General features: G+C 40.7%; 1 protein-coding gene across 50 annotated transcripts in view; it reads right to left on the bottom strand.

Annotated features, from left to right (window-relative positions):
* The window catches only part of MAP4K4 (mitogen-activated protein kinase kinase kinase kinase 4), a 192,506-nt gene that overhangs the window by 21,381 nt on the left and 150,091 nt on the right, over window positions 1–21,034 (bottom strand). For 3 of the 50 annotated variants that reach the window (XM_077958906.1, XM_077958908.1, XM_077958924.1), the window contains 9 exons: window positions 17,330–17,491; window positions 14,422–14,508; window positions 13,640–13,768; window positions 8,472–8,578; window positions 6,944–7,092; window positions 6,217–6,314; window positions 3,679–3,854; window positions 3,061–3,181; window positions 1,782–1,973 (listed from right to left, as the gene is read on the bottom strand). In XM_077958906.1, the coding sequence (XP_077815032.1) occupies window positions 1,782–1,973; window positions 3,061–3,181; window positions 3,679–3,854; window positions 6,217–6,314; window positions 6,944–7,092; window positions 8,472–8,578; window positions 13,640–13,768; window positions 14,422–14,508; window positions 17,330–17,491 (1,221 nt within the window). Of the gene's footprint in view, window positions 1–1,781; window positions 1,974–3,060; window positions 3,182–3,678; window positions 3,855–6,216; window positions 6,315–6,943; window positions 7,096–8,471; window positions 8,579–9,457; window positions 9,692–12,534; window positions 12,697–13,639; window positions 13,862–14,421; window positions 14,509–17,329; window positions 17,492–21,034 lie in introns of all 50 variants that reach the window. The other 47 variants (XM_077958882.1, XM_077958886.1, XM_077958884.1 and 44 more) reach the window with 26 other exon arrangements.

Here is a 21,034-nt window from a genome sequence, read left to right as displayed (position 1 = left end):
GAACCACTGCAGGAGCCATATCTCTACCAGAGACATTGCTCATTTACAAAGCGGTGCTGCAAGCTACCAATGAAATCTATATTTCGTGTGCCTAGCTTTAAAACAAATTAAGTAAATACTTATAATGAAACTCCTAAAGGAGGTCTGAAATGTCTATCTCAATTCACCCATTTCTGAATTTATTCTCCTACCCAAAAGAGTCCAAATAACCTATGCTGGAATATTGGCAATTATTAATAATTCTAGTTATTTTAAATTGAGCCTCTTGCCAGAAAGCTACAGAAGCTTTGGCTACTGTTGTTTTAGGTGCATCACCATTAAACCCATACCAAATGGGGACTCATTAGTGAAAGTGCAAATGACAAAAGAAGGCACATCCTTTTGATCTTTTAGGAGCACTAGTGTTTTGGTTAATAATGTAACTTAAGACAAAAAAACACAAAGAAAGTGAAACAAATTGTTAAGTGGAAATGTAATGACAATTAAAAACAAAACAAACAGAAAAATAAATTTGCCGGTTTAGTGAGTTAAGGGTTATAGTAAAATACTGCACATTAGAGCGAAATGAAGCAAAGTTTAAAATATAAATATAAGGAGGAATGTGAGTGTAGGTGGGAAATAGATCTCAGGAGAAAAAAGGAACATGTCTGATCAAGTGCTTTTGTCCTGTACCATTGGACCCCTCCATGGACACCGAGAGTCGCCATGTCCTAGAGCCCATGCCCTCCCCGAAGCTTCCCACCTGAACGTCTGTCCCCTGGCAGCTTCCCTCCCTGTCCCATGAGTCAGTGGCCAGTCCAGTCGATGCCAAGCCTGTCTAGGAAGCGGTTGACTTGCCCCTGCTCCTCAGGAGGAGAGGATTTTTCTGATTCTTTCTAACCTCCCTCAACTGGTAGATAAAGGCACTGAAACCAAATCTTCTGTGGAATCAAATCACTTGTTTAATTCAGTACGGGTGCTCGAGTGGGCTACGTCACTACACCTGGAGTATAACCCTGTTCAAAGAGCAAAGAATCACCCAGACTGAGCTAACACCCAGACTGAGCACCACAACCAAGCCTTCAAAGGAGCACACAGATTTCCCACACAAAATTTTAAATTAAAAACAAGCTCAAACCTTTGCCCTTCTTGCTTAACATCCTAATTTTTTCTAGGTTTCCCAAAAATAATTCGGCTTCTAAACCACTGAGTGATTATAAATTTCAAAGAACGAAATCCTTAACAGAGTTGGTGAAAACAAGTAAGAGTAATCAACCAACAGCCACCCCCAAAACAAGGAAAAAAAAAAAACAAAAAACACCAGCTCTGTTTGAAAGAGACTCCTGTACAGGATAACAAGTTTGTCCAGGTAAGGCCAAGCCTGCTGAACCGAATCTTCCTATATTTTATTTATTGGATAAAAAGAATGAAAAAGGCAGATTCCACAAATGACTATAAGAATTTCATGCCAAATACATAATACGGATCTGAGGATACAGCATTTTATTTAGACTTTAAAAAAAAAAAAAAAAAAAAACTAGATAAAGAAAGCCATGCAACTCTACTTATCTAGAGAACAGTAAACAGTGAACTGGCAAGTTTTGGGGAGCTGATCTAGGGTTAAGGGGTTTATATGCAGATCTGAAACATGTTACTTGGGGTTGGGGAGAAGGGTAGGTGACAGAGAAAGCAGGGTGGGAAGGGAAGGGGTGAGGGTGTTGGAAAGGTCTCCTTTGCAAACTAACTCCTAGGCAGTGCTGGTCTAACCCCAGGCAAGCAGCCAGCTGTGGTGCGAGACATACCTCATTAGCAGTGAGCTTGTCCTGGGGTGTCTGTGGGGACATGGTGGGTGTCGGCTGGCTGGAGGATGGGGAGGAGGAGGTGGAGGAAGTGGAGGAGGAATGGCTTTGCTGTAAGAGATCTGGCAAGAGGTGAATGCGACCGGCAAAGCCATTGCTCTCATGATGGCTGGCACGCTTTTGGTCAACTGTACTCTGTAGAAAAAACAGGCACACTTGTCTCGCTCAAGCGCAGCTCAAATTGCCTATGGCCCTATTGATAACTGCTTTGTTTAAGGTGCTGCGTGACTTATAAATTCTGCTAAATTACCAAGGAAAAACCAAAGAAATTAGCCTGAACTGCTCACACTTCCTCACCAAATGCCTAACTTGAGCCAACAGAATTCAAAGTACCTCATCTGGTGGCTGCACAACTCGAGCAGTGAGTGTTTGTTTAATCTGGTTTATCTGTTGCGCTAGCTTCTGTTACCAAAACCAGTATCCTTTTTTTTTTTTCTTTTTAAATCTTTCTTTGTAAAGCTCCAGAAAGTACCTGTGGATTCTCTGAATCCTGGTCTTTTCCATGTTCTTCCTACTTTCCATCCGAATGCATTGCCATAGCATGAAACACAATTAGGGCAAAGTCCAAAATACTAAATAGGTGCCCTGTTCTATTTAAATGAGAAGCGCATCACTTTAATTAAGTCTAAGCTAAGAAACGAACAGACAGTTAAAAAGCTTAGTGATCCAAACTGAGCATATCTGGGTGGCACACATTTAATTATTCAACAAGTGAAAAACTAACATTTTGGAACACAGAAGAGAAACCTCCCGAACCCTTCTGCTCTCCGAGTCTCTGGGCCTGTGATGAGGCTCGTCCTGCCTGCCTCACCCGCTCCCGCTGTGGCGCTGCAGACACTCAGAGCCAAGCGTGCTCTGCAGAGCCAAGGTGGTTACTCTGCCAGACTCCAGACCTGCTTCCTCACTCTGCGAGCCTGTTTAAGGACTCCCTGTGGCTTCTCTCCCCCTCAGACATAGACTGTGAGACTCAGCGCGGTGCTTGAATGAGGGCTGCCGCAGACATGCAGAGGAGCAGCGATGTGGGGTGGAGACTACTCGCTACCTTCCGGGCATGCAGTACACACCTGCCTCCCTAGCCCCCGACACTTGACACTTGACCCTCTGGGACTTGTTAACATGAAAACAGATGATGATGGAGAAACAGCATGAGTGAGTGAATGAGCAAGTGGGTTAATGACCACAGGAGAAGCTCAGCCTCTGACGACAGAGAAGACACGGGTACCTGGCGGACGATTAGAGTGCCCTCCTTGGATGGGGTCATGGCCGGCTCACTTTCTACATCATCATGGACAATCATGGTTTTCACAGATTCCGTTTCACCATTGCTCAAATTCAGAGATGACCTATAGAGACAAAATCCAGAAGTGAAAGGCCTTAATCTCTGGAGTCAAGGAGATCCTGTTTATGCTTTTTGCCTTCTCAAAATCAAAACATGAGAGGAGGCTACCGGTATAAAGCCTCCTCCAAAAAAGCAACTGCTTAGCTTTCTCCCTTTAACAAAGAACTTCCTTCCAGTGCCATTTGTTTCTGAGCAAAAACTTAGAATGAGTAATCACAGCTCATTAAAGTAGTTATATCAAACTGAAATTTCCCCTGGATCATATATCCTCCAATCAAAAGGAAAAAATAAAGTACACGCTGGGGTGCTGGGGGAAGCACTGACACATGCACACACCAGCGAGGAGAAGGGGAAACACAAGGCGGCCTGCTGCTGAATCCATGAGAACTACGTAGCAAGTGCTCATGGGGTCACGCAATAGTCTAGGCACAACTGGGTCCCAGCGGAAAGCAGGCTCTGAGAGAAAACTCTCATCAGCTCTAAAAGAGGCCGGGGACTGACGCTGCTCTGGTGTCCTCCGGTCCCGAGGTGGACTCGTCAGCCCCTTCCTGCTCCACATCATCGTCCTCCTCATCTGTCGTCCCCGACTCCTCACTGGATGAGGAGTAGTCCGTCACTTTGTGAGGCGGCCGTACATCTTCCACCGCTCGAAGCTCTTTGGCCAGTGCGGTCAGATCCTAAAGCAAAGGACAGAGAAGAGAGAGTTAAGTAAGGCAACAGGGGGGCAGGGACAGGAGAAGATGAGAAGTTCTTTAACCATAAATTGCCACAATGTCAGTTTTGTAAGACTTTTGTAGAGTAGTTACCCAGTTTCATAAGAAAGTGAGCTCCTAATGGCTTTTGATAGAAAAGACCAAAGAAAGTCAAGAGAGAGATAAAAAAAAAAAAAGACACCAAAAAAAAGTCAAAGATGTCATACACAGTTCAAATCCCATGCCAATAAAAAAACACAATGATCTGCTTATGATAAGCTCACAGTATTGTTTTTTAATATGAGGTAAAATTCTAGATCAACAAATGTATATACACAGACCCTTGGGCTTTGTTGTAAGGACATCTCCCCATATGACAAAGTCTTCTTTAGACGTAGCAACGCTCTAGTTAAACAGGCCTGATATAAAAGGTTTTGAGGGATACATTTTTATTTTACTTCAACTTTTATTATTTAAAAACTTCAACGCTCTAAGGTTTAATATTTAATAAATGTTTATATTTACTATTTGTAGGATATTTATGAAATTTTAATAAATATTAACATTTTACTATAATCAACATTTTAGGTTTAATATTTTATTAATAAAAGTTGTAGAAACGTAACTTCCCTCCCACAACTCTTTAAATCAGGCCTATTTAGCTAGAGGCTTGCTTTCTGGACTGCCCCCTTTAAAGAAGACTTTGTCATATAGGCATGTGTCTTCACACCAAAGCTCAAGGATCTGTGTATATACGTTTGCTGATCTAGAATTTTACCTCATACTGAAAAACAAAAAAAACAAAAAACTTCAAACCTACATTACAATGAAAGAGGAGTGAAGTGAGCACTAGGATGCCATTTACATCTCACTTCACTGACTGTTCACGACCTGCCACATTCATGGACAAGTCCGAGACACATGAAGAGACAGTGGCAACCCTGAGTGTGGGGGCAGGAGGCTATGGGCGTCCCTATCGCCCTCCTTCAAGCCTTACCACATCCCCCTGTAACACCACCTATGAATAGGAATATCCGAAAGAAAAGAAACCAGTAGTGGAATTTGTTCCAAAGGCTTCGTTTCCCTTTACTCTTCCACACTGAGGTATTCTTAAGATTCAATCAATCCACCAAATAATAATTTTCAAGAGTGATTACTATTTATACTCCACATTTTCATATAAAACTCCAAATTCATCTTTTTTTGGGAATTTTATTTAAAAGTAACCACTTTTTTAAAAGGCAGTCTATGTAATTCTTTTTGTCTTTTATTTCTAGCAGTTCCAACTTGGTTTTCTTTTTTTTTTTTTTCCCACAGTTGAGAATGTTTCTTTTCTTTGAGCTTGAGCCTCTGAAATTACAGTGATTGGACTCTGAGTCTTGCTATTAGTATTTCGTGGTGATAGCTGCAGCTTTTTAAACAGTTACTCAAAAAAGCTACATTTAATAACAATAAATACAGCAAATGTTATGTTAAGAAAGCTGGAGTAAAGTTTAAGGTTTTTAAATTCCAGAAAAGAACAAGAAGTCAAGTTGAGGAAGGAGCAGGACCGCAGCCTGAATACAAGCTGAGCTGACAGGCGGCCGGAGTGCTGCTCTGAGGCGGAACTTTTCAGAGATGGCGCTTACCACTTCGCCCTTCAGGACAGCGCAGTTTCGTGGAGTCCGAGAAGCCACCGTTGAGGAGGAATGCACAGTACAAGGAAGCACGGGAGAAAGAAGGGGAGAGGGAGAAGTACAGAAATCAGTTCAAGCAGGAAATGAAAACTCTGACAGGCTTAAAATTCCGCGAAGTGTGCATAATTACGTGGTCAGGTAACATCAGAGGGATTAAAAGAGAAGGGTGAGAAGCAGTCACAACTATCACCCCAGGTACCAAAAAGCAGAAGGTAGGCAACCAGTGAGTTTAAGAAGGTGATTTTTAAAAACTTACTCTAAAAGCCAGTATTGTAAATGACAAACCAGAATAAATAAAGGTTAATGCCAAGAAAGAGATAAAAAACCTTTTCTTTTGTATTTTTTTAAAAACATCAGTTTCCTTAGAAGGAAGTTTCGTTAAATAAAAACTATACTTTGTTCTGCATTATTTTGTAAGGCTGACTGTACACCAAGTGTATGGCTGGAACAATAGAACACAAAGTTTCACCCACTTGAGACTTTATGCAGGGAAAGCAGATGACACCAATGTAAGGAACAAATATGTCTGGGGTCTAGGTCATTCCTTATAATTCCTCAAATCTGTGAGGGGCCCTCGCAGAAGAGACTGCAGGCCTCTCAACCACATATTTTTAATAGAAAGATCGCATTCAAGTCTGAAATAAGTAAAACTGATTTTGCACAATCCTTACAGCAGGCTTGAGGGGTCTGAAAACTTCTTTTTTATCTTCAGGTTTTTTCACTGCGTTTTCCAGGCGCTGAGATGGAGAGCCTTCAGACTTGGATGACGCTATTGGGTTTAAAAGGGACAAGATGGACGGACACATATCAACATATGGATGTGTATTACGAAGCTGCCCTGCCCACCCCGCCCACTCCTGTCTGCGCATTCATGGCAGGCTCTCCACATGCAGGTATGAACTACAGAGCAGAGAGGGCCCAAGGAGGGCTCCAGCAGCCTTCCTGACTCTTTTACTTAAACCCTCCATCATCACACTTTGACACGTGTTCACAATGTATACCTTGTCACAGTATGTCAGTAATACAATAGAGGGAATATTCACTCATCTATTACAAGTACATTAAAATAACCAATACTGATGACGGTATAGGCTCTGCAGCCCAGACTGAAAGAAATGGGTTCAAATCCTAGCTCACACATTAGCCCATTACTTTGGAAAAGTTAGTTAATCCCACTAAATTGTAAAGCACTCACAGTGCTAGGTATATATAAAGCTCTCAAAATTTAGCTCCTTTATGATTAAAATCAGGATGACTATTATTGTCACTGGCAACCTATGCTAAAACATTGTTTTGTGATGTGTGGCTACACGCAAACCACAGATTAAGACGAACTTCCAATATATGGATCACAGCCCAAAACATTAGCAGGGAAAAGGCAAAGGAAAGGCAGCCTACATCTCACTCTGAAGCGTTCCCCGGAGCCACTCTGAGACCCAGGGTGAGACCCGGGCTGGGATCCTGAGTTGCTGGACCCTGAGGAGCTGCCACTGCCAGGTCTGGGCACCAGCTTCTCCACTCTCTCCCACAGAAGCCTGGGCTCAATACTGCTGTGAGAAAAGAAGAAAAAAGAACAGCTAATGCATCATCTCTAGATGCCGTACCATCGTGTGTCCATCCAATGTCTTTAAAATGTAGGGAGGAGAAAAACAGTCTATAAACAGCATTCAACATTAAATTCACCAAAAGATAAAATGACATTATTCATGGATTTTTATCTCATATATTTTAAGTTTATATGCTAAATGGTATCCTACCATTAGATCTAAAATCATCAGGCGTGATATAATACTGCTGTTCAGTGTAGAAGTAGCACCATTTCTGTCACAGCTACATGTCAGTTCTTAACATTAGGAAAACACTCCATATTTGTATAATTATACGCAAAACTATATTCTGTTTCTAGGCGGCTGCTCTCACCTGCCTGTTGCTGTTCTCAAAAACTGACACTTACAAAGAATAGTCCTTTGTATGGGCTGTTAGAAATTGTACAGAAAGCATGGACTGGGATGGATTTCCTGTCATGGATGAACCCAAAGCACACACGTGCTAGGTAAGGATTAATGACACAGACTTGGTCACAGAAGAACACCACAGTCACCCTGCCACTAGCAGTGCTGAGGATTCTGTGCAGCTTTTGGGCCATCATCCATCTGACACTTCAAGTCAGACCAAGGTTCCATGCGCAGAAGGCTAACTTCGGAGGTTCAGTGATGATTAAGATATAAAACATTCAACATAATCAGCTTTTCTTCCCTATGATAGTGCTGGTCAATGAAGCTTTCTGTTATGATGAAAATGTTCTATATTTGAGCTGGATAATATCATAGCCACTAGCTACATGTGGCTATAGAGCTCATGAATATACCCAGTGCACTACGGAATGAAGTTCCCACTGTATTTCATTTTAACTAAATTTAAACTTTAATTTAAATTTAAGGAAACTTCTGTAGCTAATTGTACTGGACAGAGCAGCTCTAGAACCTAAAAAGGATATTATTTGGTTAATTCACTTGCTTATTGCAGACTGTCAGTCAACAAGTGACTTCTTCAGTAACCTGTTTGTGATTTCTGTTTTATGCCACAGGCCTTACAACGTCCCTTAGATGAAAAGCTCCTTCTGATCACAGTTCTCTTAGAACTTCTCTCCCTTCCTTGGTGCTCCCTCCATTTACTCATACAGAGAAAAGTAGTTTAAATTTCAGAGTTGCTATATTAATGCACATCCAGATTCAAACCCACTTTTTACTACACATCAACTTGATGCCATCCACGTTGATGGATTTTATGGCAGCTTTTCCTTTTATACCTAATAATCTCCTTGCCCCAGAACTTCTGTGTTTAAGAGCATTTTTATGAAACAGACAATGTAAGGCTGTGGTAGACTGCACAGGAGGCCTGTTCTCAGCGCTCGCTTGTCTTTTACCTGGTGGAGTTTCTCTGTCCTGCCTGGCTATTCTGCTGCCCACTGCCCTGCAGTGGGGAATCTCGACGGGACAGAACAGGGGAGCGAGATGTTGTTCTCACAGGAACCTTTAAGTAGAAAATATAGCAATTAAATTATTGAAAACATGAGAAGGAAAAAAAAATATTTCCCAACCAAAATATATTTTTAAAGCAGTCCTAATATTTAAAAGCAGTCCTTCCTATCACCTCCACTCCCCACCCCCACTCCTTCCCTGGTCCTACACTGATACAATCGGACAGAAAATTTAGTCACAGGCATCCAAGAAGCCAGTACAAACAGTCTTTCTATGCTCCTGTAACATTTAAATGATGTCTGGACTGAAGCTTGGTAGCAGGGACATACAAAGCATTTGCTGAGATAACGTGAGAATCAGGAAATAAGCTCAAAGAAACCAAACAATGGTCTATAAATGGATTGGCAGGAAGCAAAGACTGGCAGGAAGCAAGAAAATATTCAGAGGAAGCAAATTCCAAATGAGGAAAAATAAATTGACATTGGCTCTTTTGTTTAATTTCACTAACATGTAAACACAAAAACAAAACAAAATCCCCTACATTTAAAAAGAAAATAAAATTTTTCTTATAAGACCTTTTCTAAAAGTTTTGACATTAATACTGCGAAACTGCATAGCTTCTGCATAAACATATAGAAAAACTGCTAAAATAGATTATGAATTTGTTTAAGAAGCCTATTCTTTGTAGACATACTCTTACATCATTTTGCTGCCTTATTTAGAGTTAACAACAATAAAACGCTAACTGGCCACTGGCTGAATAAAACTGTCTAACTATGGAACTTTATCCTCACCATTAAAAAGTCCCTTTGAAATTTCAATGCCCCTTTAAATTTGGTAAAGTTGCATCCCCATAATTAAAATAAATAATCTTAAAAAAAAAATAACAAAAAGGAAAAAAGCAGCACACATCTGTCTTTCTGCTCCTTACCCTTGGAGGCACCTCGTCACTGTCTGATCTAGACCAAGCCTTTTGGGTAGGGTCGGGCGTCTCTGACTTAGAGTCAGAGCTCTGACTGAGCACCTCACTGCGGGAAGGTGGACATGGGTCCTGAGAACGAAGATGGTGGTGTGCAAATTTGGGAGGAGAAGGGTCACTGAAGGAATGGGATCGCGAGACAGGGGAAACATTGTTCTTGAGAGATGCCAGGTGGGACCACTGTACCTTACAAGAAAACAAAACACAAAACATTCAATGCGTTCTGCATAAAACTGGCTTTTCTGGTCAATACCAAATCCAAAGCAGGAACTGGCAGAGGCAGAATACACACCGGGGCGGTACAGTGTTAGGTCAGCCACGCAGTGAGACAGTTACACTTCAAAGTGAAGAAGTGGTCTGGGAACACAGTGTGTAGAAAAGAACAAATGTACATTTACAAGGAAAACTCTTTGTAATATCCAGACAAACATTACAGATAGCAGTTAATGTGAAGACTTTTTTTTTTTTTTTTTAAAACAAAGAGGCTTTCAGAGCCCAAAGCAGGTACGATGGGTTGCATGCACATCCATGTCAAAGCAGAGACTGAAAGGGCAGAGACAGGCAGAAAAATCGTAAGATAAAGGGCACTGCCAAATGTGCAAACCTACCTAGCCATCCTCACATTACCTGCAGTGTCAGATTTAACACCAGACTGAGTAACAAAATGGCACGTTCAATGAGCAAAGACAAACCCCTCATGTTTTGACAGACTGTATCTCAAGAACAGCTAATTTTTCAACTATACCAACAATTTTTCTTATTTTTCCCAAGTCTACAAACACCCATAACCTAGATATCTCCATATACTGTCATATTAGTGATGAAAATAAAGAATTGTGATTTCTTTAAAAACATTTAGTACCATGGATTCCCTGAATTGACTACTGTTGGAGTATTCCTTCCACTTGGGAAATTACAAAAATATGACAATTACTTGTCAACTGAGTTTATCTGGTTGCTTCTAAATTGGGAAAATGATCTCTGAAAAAATCCATAAAATATTTTCATTAAATTATGTTTTACTGTTCCAAAATAATTGTTCAATATGGCAATTGAAAAAATGATGGCTACATATCCATTACATCAATGTACTTGACAAAAACTGAAAATACTAAATCAATTTGTTCAACCTTTCCAAATACAAGACGTGAAATTAGTTCTGGTGTATGATTTCTACAATATACAGGTGAGAGATTTATATAATACCAGATATTGGTATAATCCCAGACTTCTAAAATGTTTAAGATTTTCAGAGGTAAAACATGTAATTCAAAGTATTACCTGAAATTATAATCAAAAATGAGCTTTAAAATAGAGTCCTACATGAGAAAAGTTTCCCCCGAAGAATGAACAGGAGAAGGAAATGGGAGACTCTTTCTAGGTACTACACAAATTCATAACAAATGCAAAAATCAGTATAGATAATTCAGAAACTCCTATTTTCTAAACTATTAGTGGCCAAATAAAGATTCTCCATTTACGGCAAGTTTAATTTGCAGTGTGAAAACTTTTATCCGCTGATCTTCAAGCAGTGTAAAGTTGTTAAACACCACGAGTCCTCAGACCTATTCTAGCAGTCTCTCTTCTCTTTCCTTTTTAATTGTGTCCATTTACCCTCTCCTGCTTTCCTCTTTCCTTTCTATCCCCTCCTCTCTGGAGCTGCCCATCTGTTAGCTCTCCTGGGACTCAAGAAACTGCTGGTCCCATGGAAATACTCACTCACCCTCACATACCCCTGGCCTCAGTCCTAGCTATTCTTTCTTTTTTTTTTAAGATGGAGTCTCACTCTGTCACCCAAGCTGGCATGCAGTGGCACTATCTCAGCTCAATGCAAGCTGCAACCTCCACCTTCTGGGTTCAAGCCATTCTCCTGCCTCAGCCTCCTGAGTAGCTGGGATTACAGGTGCCCGCCACCTCGCCCGGCTGATTTTTGTATTTTTAGTAGAGACAGGGTTTCGCCATGTTGGCCAAGCTGGTCTCAAACTCCTGACCTCAGGTGATCCACCTGCCTTGGCCTCCCAAAGTGCTGGGATTTCAGGTGTGTGCCACTGTGCCCCAGCCTTTTTTTTTTTTTTAAAAACTCCTCCATCCTGCAGATCCCACAGTTTCCTGCCACAAGAACATAAACTTGTCTCCCACACATGCAAACACCAGTGAAAAATAAACTCAAGCATAAGAACTTGTTCCTAATATTCTGGATTACAGAGTGGCAAGTGGGAAAATGTCTAAAAGTCAGTAATTTTCAGCAAGAGAGTAGGAATCGGCATTTTAAGGATCTCTAAGATCTTTAGCCGTAATCTTCATTGCCTGCTCTCCTCTATGGACAGCACTGTGGGTTCTGCTCCAGCCACACAGCATCAGCCCAACAGTTCCCCTCACCTAGCCAAGGCTAGAATGCTGCAGCAGACCCAAGGAGAGGTCACAGCCTTTTCCATGGCCTATATCAGAGAAATTCACACCTAATCCGCTAGATCTAAACTTTTTTGGATCTTGAACCTTGTGAGAATCTGATAAAAGGTCATCCCCCCCACTCCCACAAAAAATACACATTTAAACAAATAAAGACATTTTGCATGGAATTTCAGGGGCAACATCTAAGGCCCATTCATAGGACTGGCCAAGAGCCAGGGATCACGCAGTAGAGCACTTACTTTTAAAATACTTCAGAGAAAATTTTTGGCTCTCCCTCTATGTATTTGTAATCCCAGTTCTCTAAAAACTAAACTAAAAGATCTTTGTATTAGAAAAAGGAGGCACTTAAGAGCTGAGTTAAGGCAGGCAAAAAGTTAGAAGAAATCACTCACTCTAGATACTCTTAATGAGTACACAAAAATCTCAAAAAAAGAAAAAGGAAAAAAATATTTCCCTATCAACTGAGTGTATGCCTTCTTTTAGTCTAAAGTCACTCCTGCTCATCTCTCCTCTTTTTCAATGTGGTGACAAACTAAACTGTGATATGACAGTAGGCCTGTGGCTCAGCGAGCCGTTGCATGAGTCTCCTCAACCACAGCAAAGCTGGCTGTTGCTACCTGTGGCTCCGCTGGTCTCTGCAGGGCGGGATGCACAGACTCGGAGTTGCCATTGGAAAAAGACTCTGATCGGGAAGGCACTGGTGGCTCCAATACTCTGCCTGTCTGCTTAGACTGCGCTTCAGGGGAGCTGTGGTTAGTTTTCCTAAATCTATCTTCCACCTGCATCAGAGAATTAGAAGACATAACTCAGTGTTAGTAGGGGAAAAGCAGAAATATCAAAGAAAGTCTAAAAGTGGAAGAAATCTAAAGATAAGTTTTCTGTTTTCTTCTGCCACAAGAAAAGAGAGGGGCAGCTGGAAAAAAGGTAGATAAAGCAGTGCTAGGATTAGATTCAGGAAAAAGAAAATATTTGTGAAGATAAAAATTAGCAGGGCAGTCTCTAAGCTCTCCTCCTTGCTCAGAATTCTAAGACTGTATATGATGATAAAGTAGAAAAATGTAATCTGTCATAAGCGACTAAACTAACAGACGAAAAAACTATCATCAGAAATCCAGAATGCTTTTCACTCCACCAAAAATAAGAGCACTCCAGAACAAACAGAACACTTGTTTTTAGAAGCTACTGCCTATGAAGGCAGACACAATAGAAGGCTGCCGCCACCTGTGGGCCAGGATTCAATACCTCTGGAGCCACACCTGTCGCCCACCTCGCACCCCCAAGCAGTCCCTGCTGCAGCCTACTCTGAGGCTCTGGCTAGCCCTAACACACCAATCTAGCAGTGCATCTTGACATCTGCAAAGTCAGAAAGTTAAGCCACAGGCACTCTTTAGCTTGGGAGAATAGTTCATCAGACCACTCTTTCATCCACATTTTTAAGAATGACTGTGTCATGTAATCTTCTTTTTGTTTAGTTCAGTTTCAAGTTCTTCTGGGATATGTTAACTGAGGCACTCTGGTCCTTTTTGGAAAAAGCACTGACTGGATATGAAACCTTGGGCAAGGCCCTCCACTCCTCTGAAACTCAATGTCCTAGTTAGAAAACGAAGAAACTAGATAATCAGCTAACCTCTACGCCCGTTCTAGAATTCATATGACACAGTTCTGAAGAGTCATTGTACTGCTTTCCAGAGCAACGTCTAAGTGACAAAGGAAAGAGGATACCTCTCGCGCTCGGTCAGCAGGCTCGTAGTGGACTTTGGGCTCGGGAGCGTGGAAGCTTGGCTTGCTCCTTTCCTGCTGCGGTGGTGGCGGCTGCTGCGAGTGCTGCGGGTGCGGCCTCCTATGGTCATGCTGTAGAGACAGGAGATATGCTTGTTCTTGTTGCAACTGCCTCTGGAGCCTCTCTGCCTGCCGGTGCTCCTCCATCTCCCGCCATCGGCACTCCTTGGAGAGGGAGAGGATAACACTAAATCTATGGGACACTGGAGAGCTCGCCTCTTCTCTGGATTTGTTTGGCTTTTTAAAAAAGTGACCATACATTTTCCCTCAGTGTTTTGTAAGAAAGCAAAATAGCTGGGATTTTAAATAGCACATTACCTGTGGAAAAATCTCACAGCTGTTGCTAACCATAATTATCATTGGACAGAGTAAGAGATAATTCAATTAAATGTGAGTTTTAGTGGTATAGATACTAGGTAAAAATTCTGTGGCATGTACTTTCAACCTACTGCCCTCAGCATTCTAGTGTGTTCACTGAGTGCCAAGTTCTGTTTAAAACTTTGTTGATCTACCAAACAAGAACAATTAATTTATTAAAGAGAAATAAATAAACGAAGACCATGTTGCAATGTGCCACCAATAGGACCATAAAATGGGCATCTCTATTTCAGCCTGGCTGCCCACAGCAAAACCAAAATGGTCTGGTGACCACCACAGCTTGCTCGACTTAGGGGAAGGATGAAGGAGCCCTGATGCTACAGAATGAAACAGAGGCGGGGCTTTACCAGTAACATGGCCTGCTCCTGGAGCAGCTGCTGCTGGAGGACTTCCAAGTGCCGCTGCTCCTCTTCTAGCTGTCGCCTGATATACTCCTGTCACACAGAAATCACCCAGCAATCAATTTATCCCAAAGAAAAGCATCAGAACCCCCTGAATGGAGCACCAAGAACCATTTGCTCCAATCATCTTTAGTGACAATTCACTTAGTGGTAAATACCTAAAGAAAATCTATTGCTAAAGATTTCTCCAAGAACTTCAAATTGGCCAGTAAGACCTAAGGAGCCTAACAAATGATGATATGTATTTCCATGATATACATGAAGGGGTCTAAAAGTATTTCTGTTAGAACACAGCTGTTGCATACAAATGCAGAATTTTAAAAGAGTATGCCATTCCTCTTAAGGTTGGTAAACCCCAGAGAAATCAAGAGTTTAATGAAAAAGGATCAGAGGGTTCTGATTAGTAAACATCTGCTTATTAAGTCATTATTTATAACAAGCACAGATCACCAATTTTTGAAACCTAAAACCAAAACCTGCTTAATATTAAAATACAACAAACATGATTCACGCTTTCACTGACAATTCCAAAGCCACCTGGAATGACTGTATTCCAGACTTGGGCAACTGTCCTCAAACGAACAGACCCAGGCTCCATGATGAGCTTGTGTGTGTGTGACAGAGACAGACAAGGACAAGGGGAGAGAGAGAGAGGAGGAGGTGGAGAGGGGGTGGTTTTTCTTTTCAATGAGAAGAGAATGATTAGTCTTCATAACAATGAACACAGCTAAACACATCCCAAATATGTTATGGATGTTACCTACTTCGAAGCTGCATGCATATTATAAAGGACAGGGATACCAGGAGGCCTCAGTCCCTGTTCCACTGAGAACTGGCTCTATGATCTCTAGCATGCGCTAAAGCTCCCCTTCTCTCAGTCTCCTCATTTGAGAAATGAGCATCCAAAATCTCCTCTCCCAACCCTCAGGAATTTTTTTAAGGTTCAGACATGAGATCGATATGAAATAACCTTGAAAAGCATAAAACATTTTACAAGCAACAGAGGCTTCCTTTTTTTCTAGAAGAGGAATAGACTAAGAAGGACTCTGAGGAGACATTTTATCCTGAAATTCAGATTCCCTTTTCAGAGTGTCTCCTGCTGACCATCCCCTTGTGTCATGGTGCACACCTTGAAACAAAAATAGCCATCAATATGGGCTGAACAGAAGTTTTAGTTAACCAGTATCTCTGGGAGAATACTGAAATTACAGCATATAAAAATCCTAAGAAATCCTTACTTTACAAAGAAAACTGAGCCAAAAAAGCCAACTGAGGGGGTGTGGGCAGTGGGCGGGGAAGGGGGAGATGGACTTACTCAGAAGGCCACTGACTAACATATCTGGTTCTGACCTGGGATCTACATCTCTTGTGTCTACGCCTGACCCTCCCTGGTATATGCTACAGCAATACCTCTCCTAGCAAGGCTTGTGTGGCCTTGACCCACATGTGACTGAGCAAAGGAACCTGACTTCCAACTCATTTTCGTTTTTGAACAAAACAGAATTGTCACTTGAAAGATCAAATCAGTACACTCATTTGTTTTCTGCCCTCAAACCACAGGGACAACTGGAAAAATCATGTCCTCTCCAAACCACAAAGCTCCTAACACATAGTCAATGAACATACGCAACACAACACACATCTACACAAACATAAACGCTTATGCTGAAATGAAGTGTGTCCAACAGCACTGTTAACATGGGAATTACTATTTCACAATAGAATGGGGAAAACAGAATAAAACCGATTTTAGAATTTTTTTTTAAGTGGTGCCAAATACTTGCTATTCACAAAATTTAATGACTGCCACTAGAGCATTAAAGATGAATTGCTGCCATCACACCCTCCTCTCACAATCGAACTGTAATCATTATTTCTAGGTGATTTAATTCTTAAAAGCTTGAGTGTTTTCCTCTTTGCAGCCCCCAGGTATAAACAAAAGTGGAATGTTAAAGCACACGCACTACACAGTTAAATGGTTCACAATGTCAATTAGGTAGCACAAAAAGCGTCACTGAAATTCCCGGGAAAACACTGAGGAGCACGCAGACCCAAGGCTCAGAAAGCCCAAGACACATGCTTAGCATAAAGGACGGCAGCTGAACAGTCACATTTGAAAGTTAACACCACGGTTTATAAGTTTAAAATACAGATACCAAGTGTTATTTAAATTGGTCCTCACGTATCATTTTTTCTTTATTCCAAGCTCATAACAAAGAGATCAAAGACAAGAAAGGCAAAGAGGCTAAGGGCAATTTTTGTTTGCACAGGTGGTTCAGGAAACAAAAAATTCTAAATAAAATCATATCTGGTATTAATAAAATGCTGCAAATATTATTCAAACCTGATCTTTTTTGGTTGAACTCATCAATGTTAGTTTTTTTAATGCACTGTGTATATACGGAATTACATGCTGATATATATTACAATATTCACTTAGCCACTGGATATTCAAATATTTCTCATAAGAAATTTCTTACTGTTGGTTTTTAATTTTTTTTTTTAAAAAGTTAATTATCACCCATATATTTGGGGTCCACAGCATTTAAGCCAAATCTGAGAAGATACATGCAGACATCTTTCAGATATTATACTATTTAGAGACCACTTAACTGGTTTCAAGAGGTTTCTAAAGTATAATGATTTATAAACCCTTTTTAGGATAAGAGACCCAATTTATTGATGTCATTCCAATTGTGTTTCACCACGTTCATACATCTGAAGTTCTAAGTATATGTGTATGTGTGTACATGTGTGTATGCATCACATGTGTGTGTACTTTCTAAAAATCCCCCAGCTCTGCAAAGTAACAAACTTCACAAATGTATGCCTGGTATGTTCTCTGTGAACTAACCTGTTCTCTTTCAACTCTCCTCTTTTCTTCTTCTGCCCGTCTCCTCTCCTCTTCTTCTTTGCGCCTTCTCTCCAACTCCTCTAGACGCCTCTTTTCTTCTTGTTCTCTCCTTCGCTGTTCACGTTCCTGCTGCCTTCTAGCTTCACGCTCTCTCCTTTGTTGCTATGTAAGTAAAAATGTATAATTACCAGGGATCTTCCTGCCATCTTTCTCATGTTATAGTGTGCTGATCAGTCAGTCACAGGTGGACACTAACGAGGTGAGGTTCATGGGCCCCATAGCTACCAGCCAATTATTTCCACACTGCCCCTCGCACCCATAAGTAAGGGCTTCCTCATGAATTTTCATCAAAAGTATTGTGATTCTGTGAATCCTTACAGGGTTTAGTTTCATTTTGATAATAATTATTCCCCACTGCTCACTGCACCACAGCAATTAGGGGACAGAAAATTCTTTATTCTTGGATATCATTAACAGGGTTATGCAAGACCCTTAAGTAAGAAGAAAAATACATTGAGAGAAAGAAATAAAGGGAAATAAAAATCCAGCAAAGAAAGAAAGACAAATAATTTAAAAAAGGAAAAAGAGCAGCACACATCAGGAAAAGAGGAACTGACATCAGAATAACTATGACCATTATCATTAATACAAATATTTCAGAAACTGCCACTGAGCAAATGCTTACTACTATGTGCCTGGCACTACGCTAAGTATTTGATATTTCTATTCCATTTATTTTACCTAATATAAGTCTCCTAACAACCCAAGGAAGTCATTATTTCATCCCTGCTTTACAGATGCGAAAACAGCTTCAGAAAAGGTAAGTGACTTGCCCAAAGTCACACAGCCAGCAAGCCCCCAGCTGGAAGAGCTGCTCTGCCTCTACAGCTCATACATACTCTTAACCACACTCTACCCTGCAGCCCATCAACAGGTGTAAAAGATGCTACTGAATTACCAGACTCACTCAGCCTTTCTAAACCCAGACTGTTCTATGTAACCCTACAGGACAGAGCAAGATGACACACCGGGCACTGGATGACAACTCACTCTTCTAGCCCAGGGCTGTCTGCCAGTAAAGCACAAGTTAGACTCTGGACTCTCCGGGTAATAAAAATGTTCTGTCTCTGCACTGCTCCATAGTCACTAGTCACATGTTGCTAATGAGCACCTGAAATACAGCTAGTATGAATGAAAAACTGAGTTTTTTATTTTGTCACACTGAATTTAAATTTAAATGGCCAAACGTGGCTAGTGGCTACTGGATAGCAACAGCTCTAGAGGACGCACAGCCATCAAATTTCCCAGACAGAGAGAGCCAATAATATTAACATAAACTTTATTTGTGACACTAAAATTAACCATTAAACAAGAAAGCTTAGGGTAAAGCTATCAGGGATATTAGACATATTGATAATGGATATACAAAGTACACATTTATTATAGTTTAAGTATTCCTTCTGGGTCTTCTCCCCACTCTCAACTAGTATTTAATCTGAAAGCCGACACTTAAAAATGATGCCCTGGGAAATGTAAAGTAGTATCTTTCATCTGGAATAACTGGATAGCAACGATGATTTGGGTACTCCAGTCTCTCTCACTTGACTACTATACCCCCATTATTCTCAACAAAGTTCTGAGTCTGCTTCTGGTCCCGCCTCTCTTATTACATAGGTTTTTCAATGGGAGAATCTTCTTTTCCCCTATTCTCTGCTCTTCGAATTCAATACACAAAACTCATCAGCCTCCCATGGGTGGAGATGGGGTCATAAAATGAATAGTGCTCTTGCTCTAGTGTCTAAAACCTACAACTTTAATGGTTATGCCATCTTTATTTATCAAGGTGTTATTACTTATCTCACTTTTTGTTTGTTCCACTGGATTTCTATGGACCTATCACAAATAATCTATAAAGTCTCTTGCACTACCATAACACTCCTTTCAACACGGTTAAAGAAATCAGGTATTTTTTCTATATTCTTGGACACTGACTGTTTTCCAGTCATCCTATATTTCTGTCCACAAACTTCCTGGGAATCCTTGTCATCTTCTTTCTTACTTTGCTGGAACACATCCTCCAGCAGCTTCTTGAGGAAGAGAGAAGAAGAGGTAAAACAAAACAAAGCAAAACAAAAACAAAACAAAACAAAACAAAACAACTTTGCAAAGTTGTTATTTCCCCTAACACGTTACACACAATTTCGGCTGAAGAAAATTAACATTCCCTCCGAGTTTCGAAGGCATTGCTGTGCCACCTTCTAGTTTCTGATGTTGCGCCTAGAGATTCTGAGACCATTCAGATTCTTGATACTTAGTACGGACCCATTCCACACTCTACCTGCTCCCAACTTCAGCTTCTAGGATCCTCTTTTCATCCTCAATATTCTAAAGATGATGATGTATGTATATATGTATGTGCACATACACAATAATATATGTGCCTTTGTGTGAACCTTTTTAAATCACGTGCTGGGTATTCAGTGAGGCTTTCAATCCAGAAACTCGTATTTCTTAGTTCTGGAAATTTTGCTTAAATTATTCCTGTATGTTCTTTCTATAGTATTCACTTCCTAGAACATCTATTAAATAGAAGTTGGACATCCTGGATTGATTCTGTAAGTTTTCCTTTTGTCCTATTATCCACCAGCTTTTGTCTTTTCTCCCCCACTTTCTGGGAGTGTTAATTTAAATTTTAAAAACTCAAGAATTCCTTCTTAATTTCTGAGTATTCTTTTTCCATATAGTATCTTCTCTTTCCAAGGATAAGGTCTTGCGTCTGTTCATGTGTATATGTAAATACGTATGAGATGCTTTGCTCTGTTCCCTGACTGTCTCTATATCCTTCGAGTTCTTTTTCCTATTTGTTTCAAAATCTTTCATGTTAGAGATTTTCCTCAGTGTCTGGTAATCTTGGCTGTCCATTTACATTTAAGATCCTAAAAAGCAAACTATAAGGACAGTATAGACAAAGAGCACCTGGCAACTACTTAGCAATAGAGTAAGGTGATTATGATTCACCCTGATCACTTCACTGGGGCCTTACTTCCTTTGGGCTGGTCAGTTATCTCCAGAGAGAAATCGTCACAATACTCTGGGAATCCTTCTAATATCCTACGGCATTGAGGAAAGGGCATATGAAAAAGAGATAGCATTTGTAGTAAGCGTGTCTGCCAGCATTTTGGGAGTTGAGTGAAGTGAGCACACTTGCAGTCACACTGATTAGTATTCACATTTTCACTTAATGCCCTTGTTTTAGTTCATCTTTCGCCACATACTCAGTGTTTTCCATGTTCCCAGTCTTTGTTGTTCACTGTTCCCAGGCAGCAGGTATCTGCTCCTGCTGGGGGCAGGGGATGCTCAGTAGACGAGCTGCACACGACAGGGGAGTCTAACTGTGCATGTTCGTACGTGTGCAAACTCACTCTGTATATATGTACATATAATGTCAACATAATTACATTTTATTCAATTAATAAAAATGTATAAATTTAATTCAAAATATACTATCAAAGAAAAAATAGCAAGCAAACATCTTACAAACAGGATATGCTGTATAAAAAGTTCAACTGTCAACTGAAACCTTCTGAGAGGCTTTTTAATTTTTAATTTCAGGTGATACTACCATACCTTCGGTTACTAGATCAACATGAAAGAGACTGCAAACGTCTTGAAAGCAGGAACCATGTAATTATCTCTTTTTTCCCC

The sequence above is a fragment of the Macaca mulatta genome, chromosome 13, assembly GCF_049350105.2.
Source record: "Macaca mulatta isolate MMU2019108-1 chromosome 13, T2T-MMU8v2.0, whole genome shotgun sequence".
Lineage (NCBI taxonomy): Eukaryota > Metazoa > Chordata > Mammalia > Primates > Cercopithecidae > Macaca > Macaca mulatta.
The sequence above is the reverse complement of the archived record's forward strand: the minus strand, read 5'-3'. Positions and strand labels throughout refer to the sequence as shown.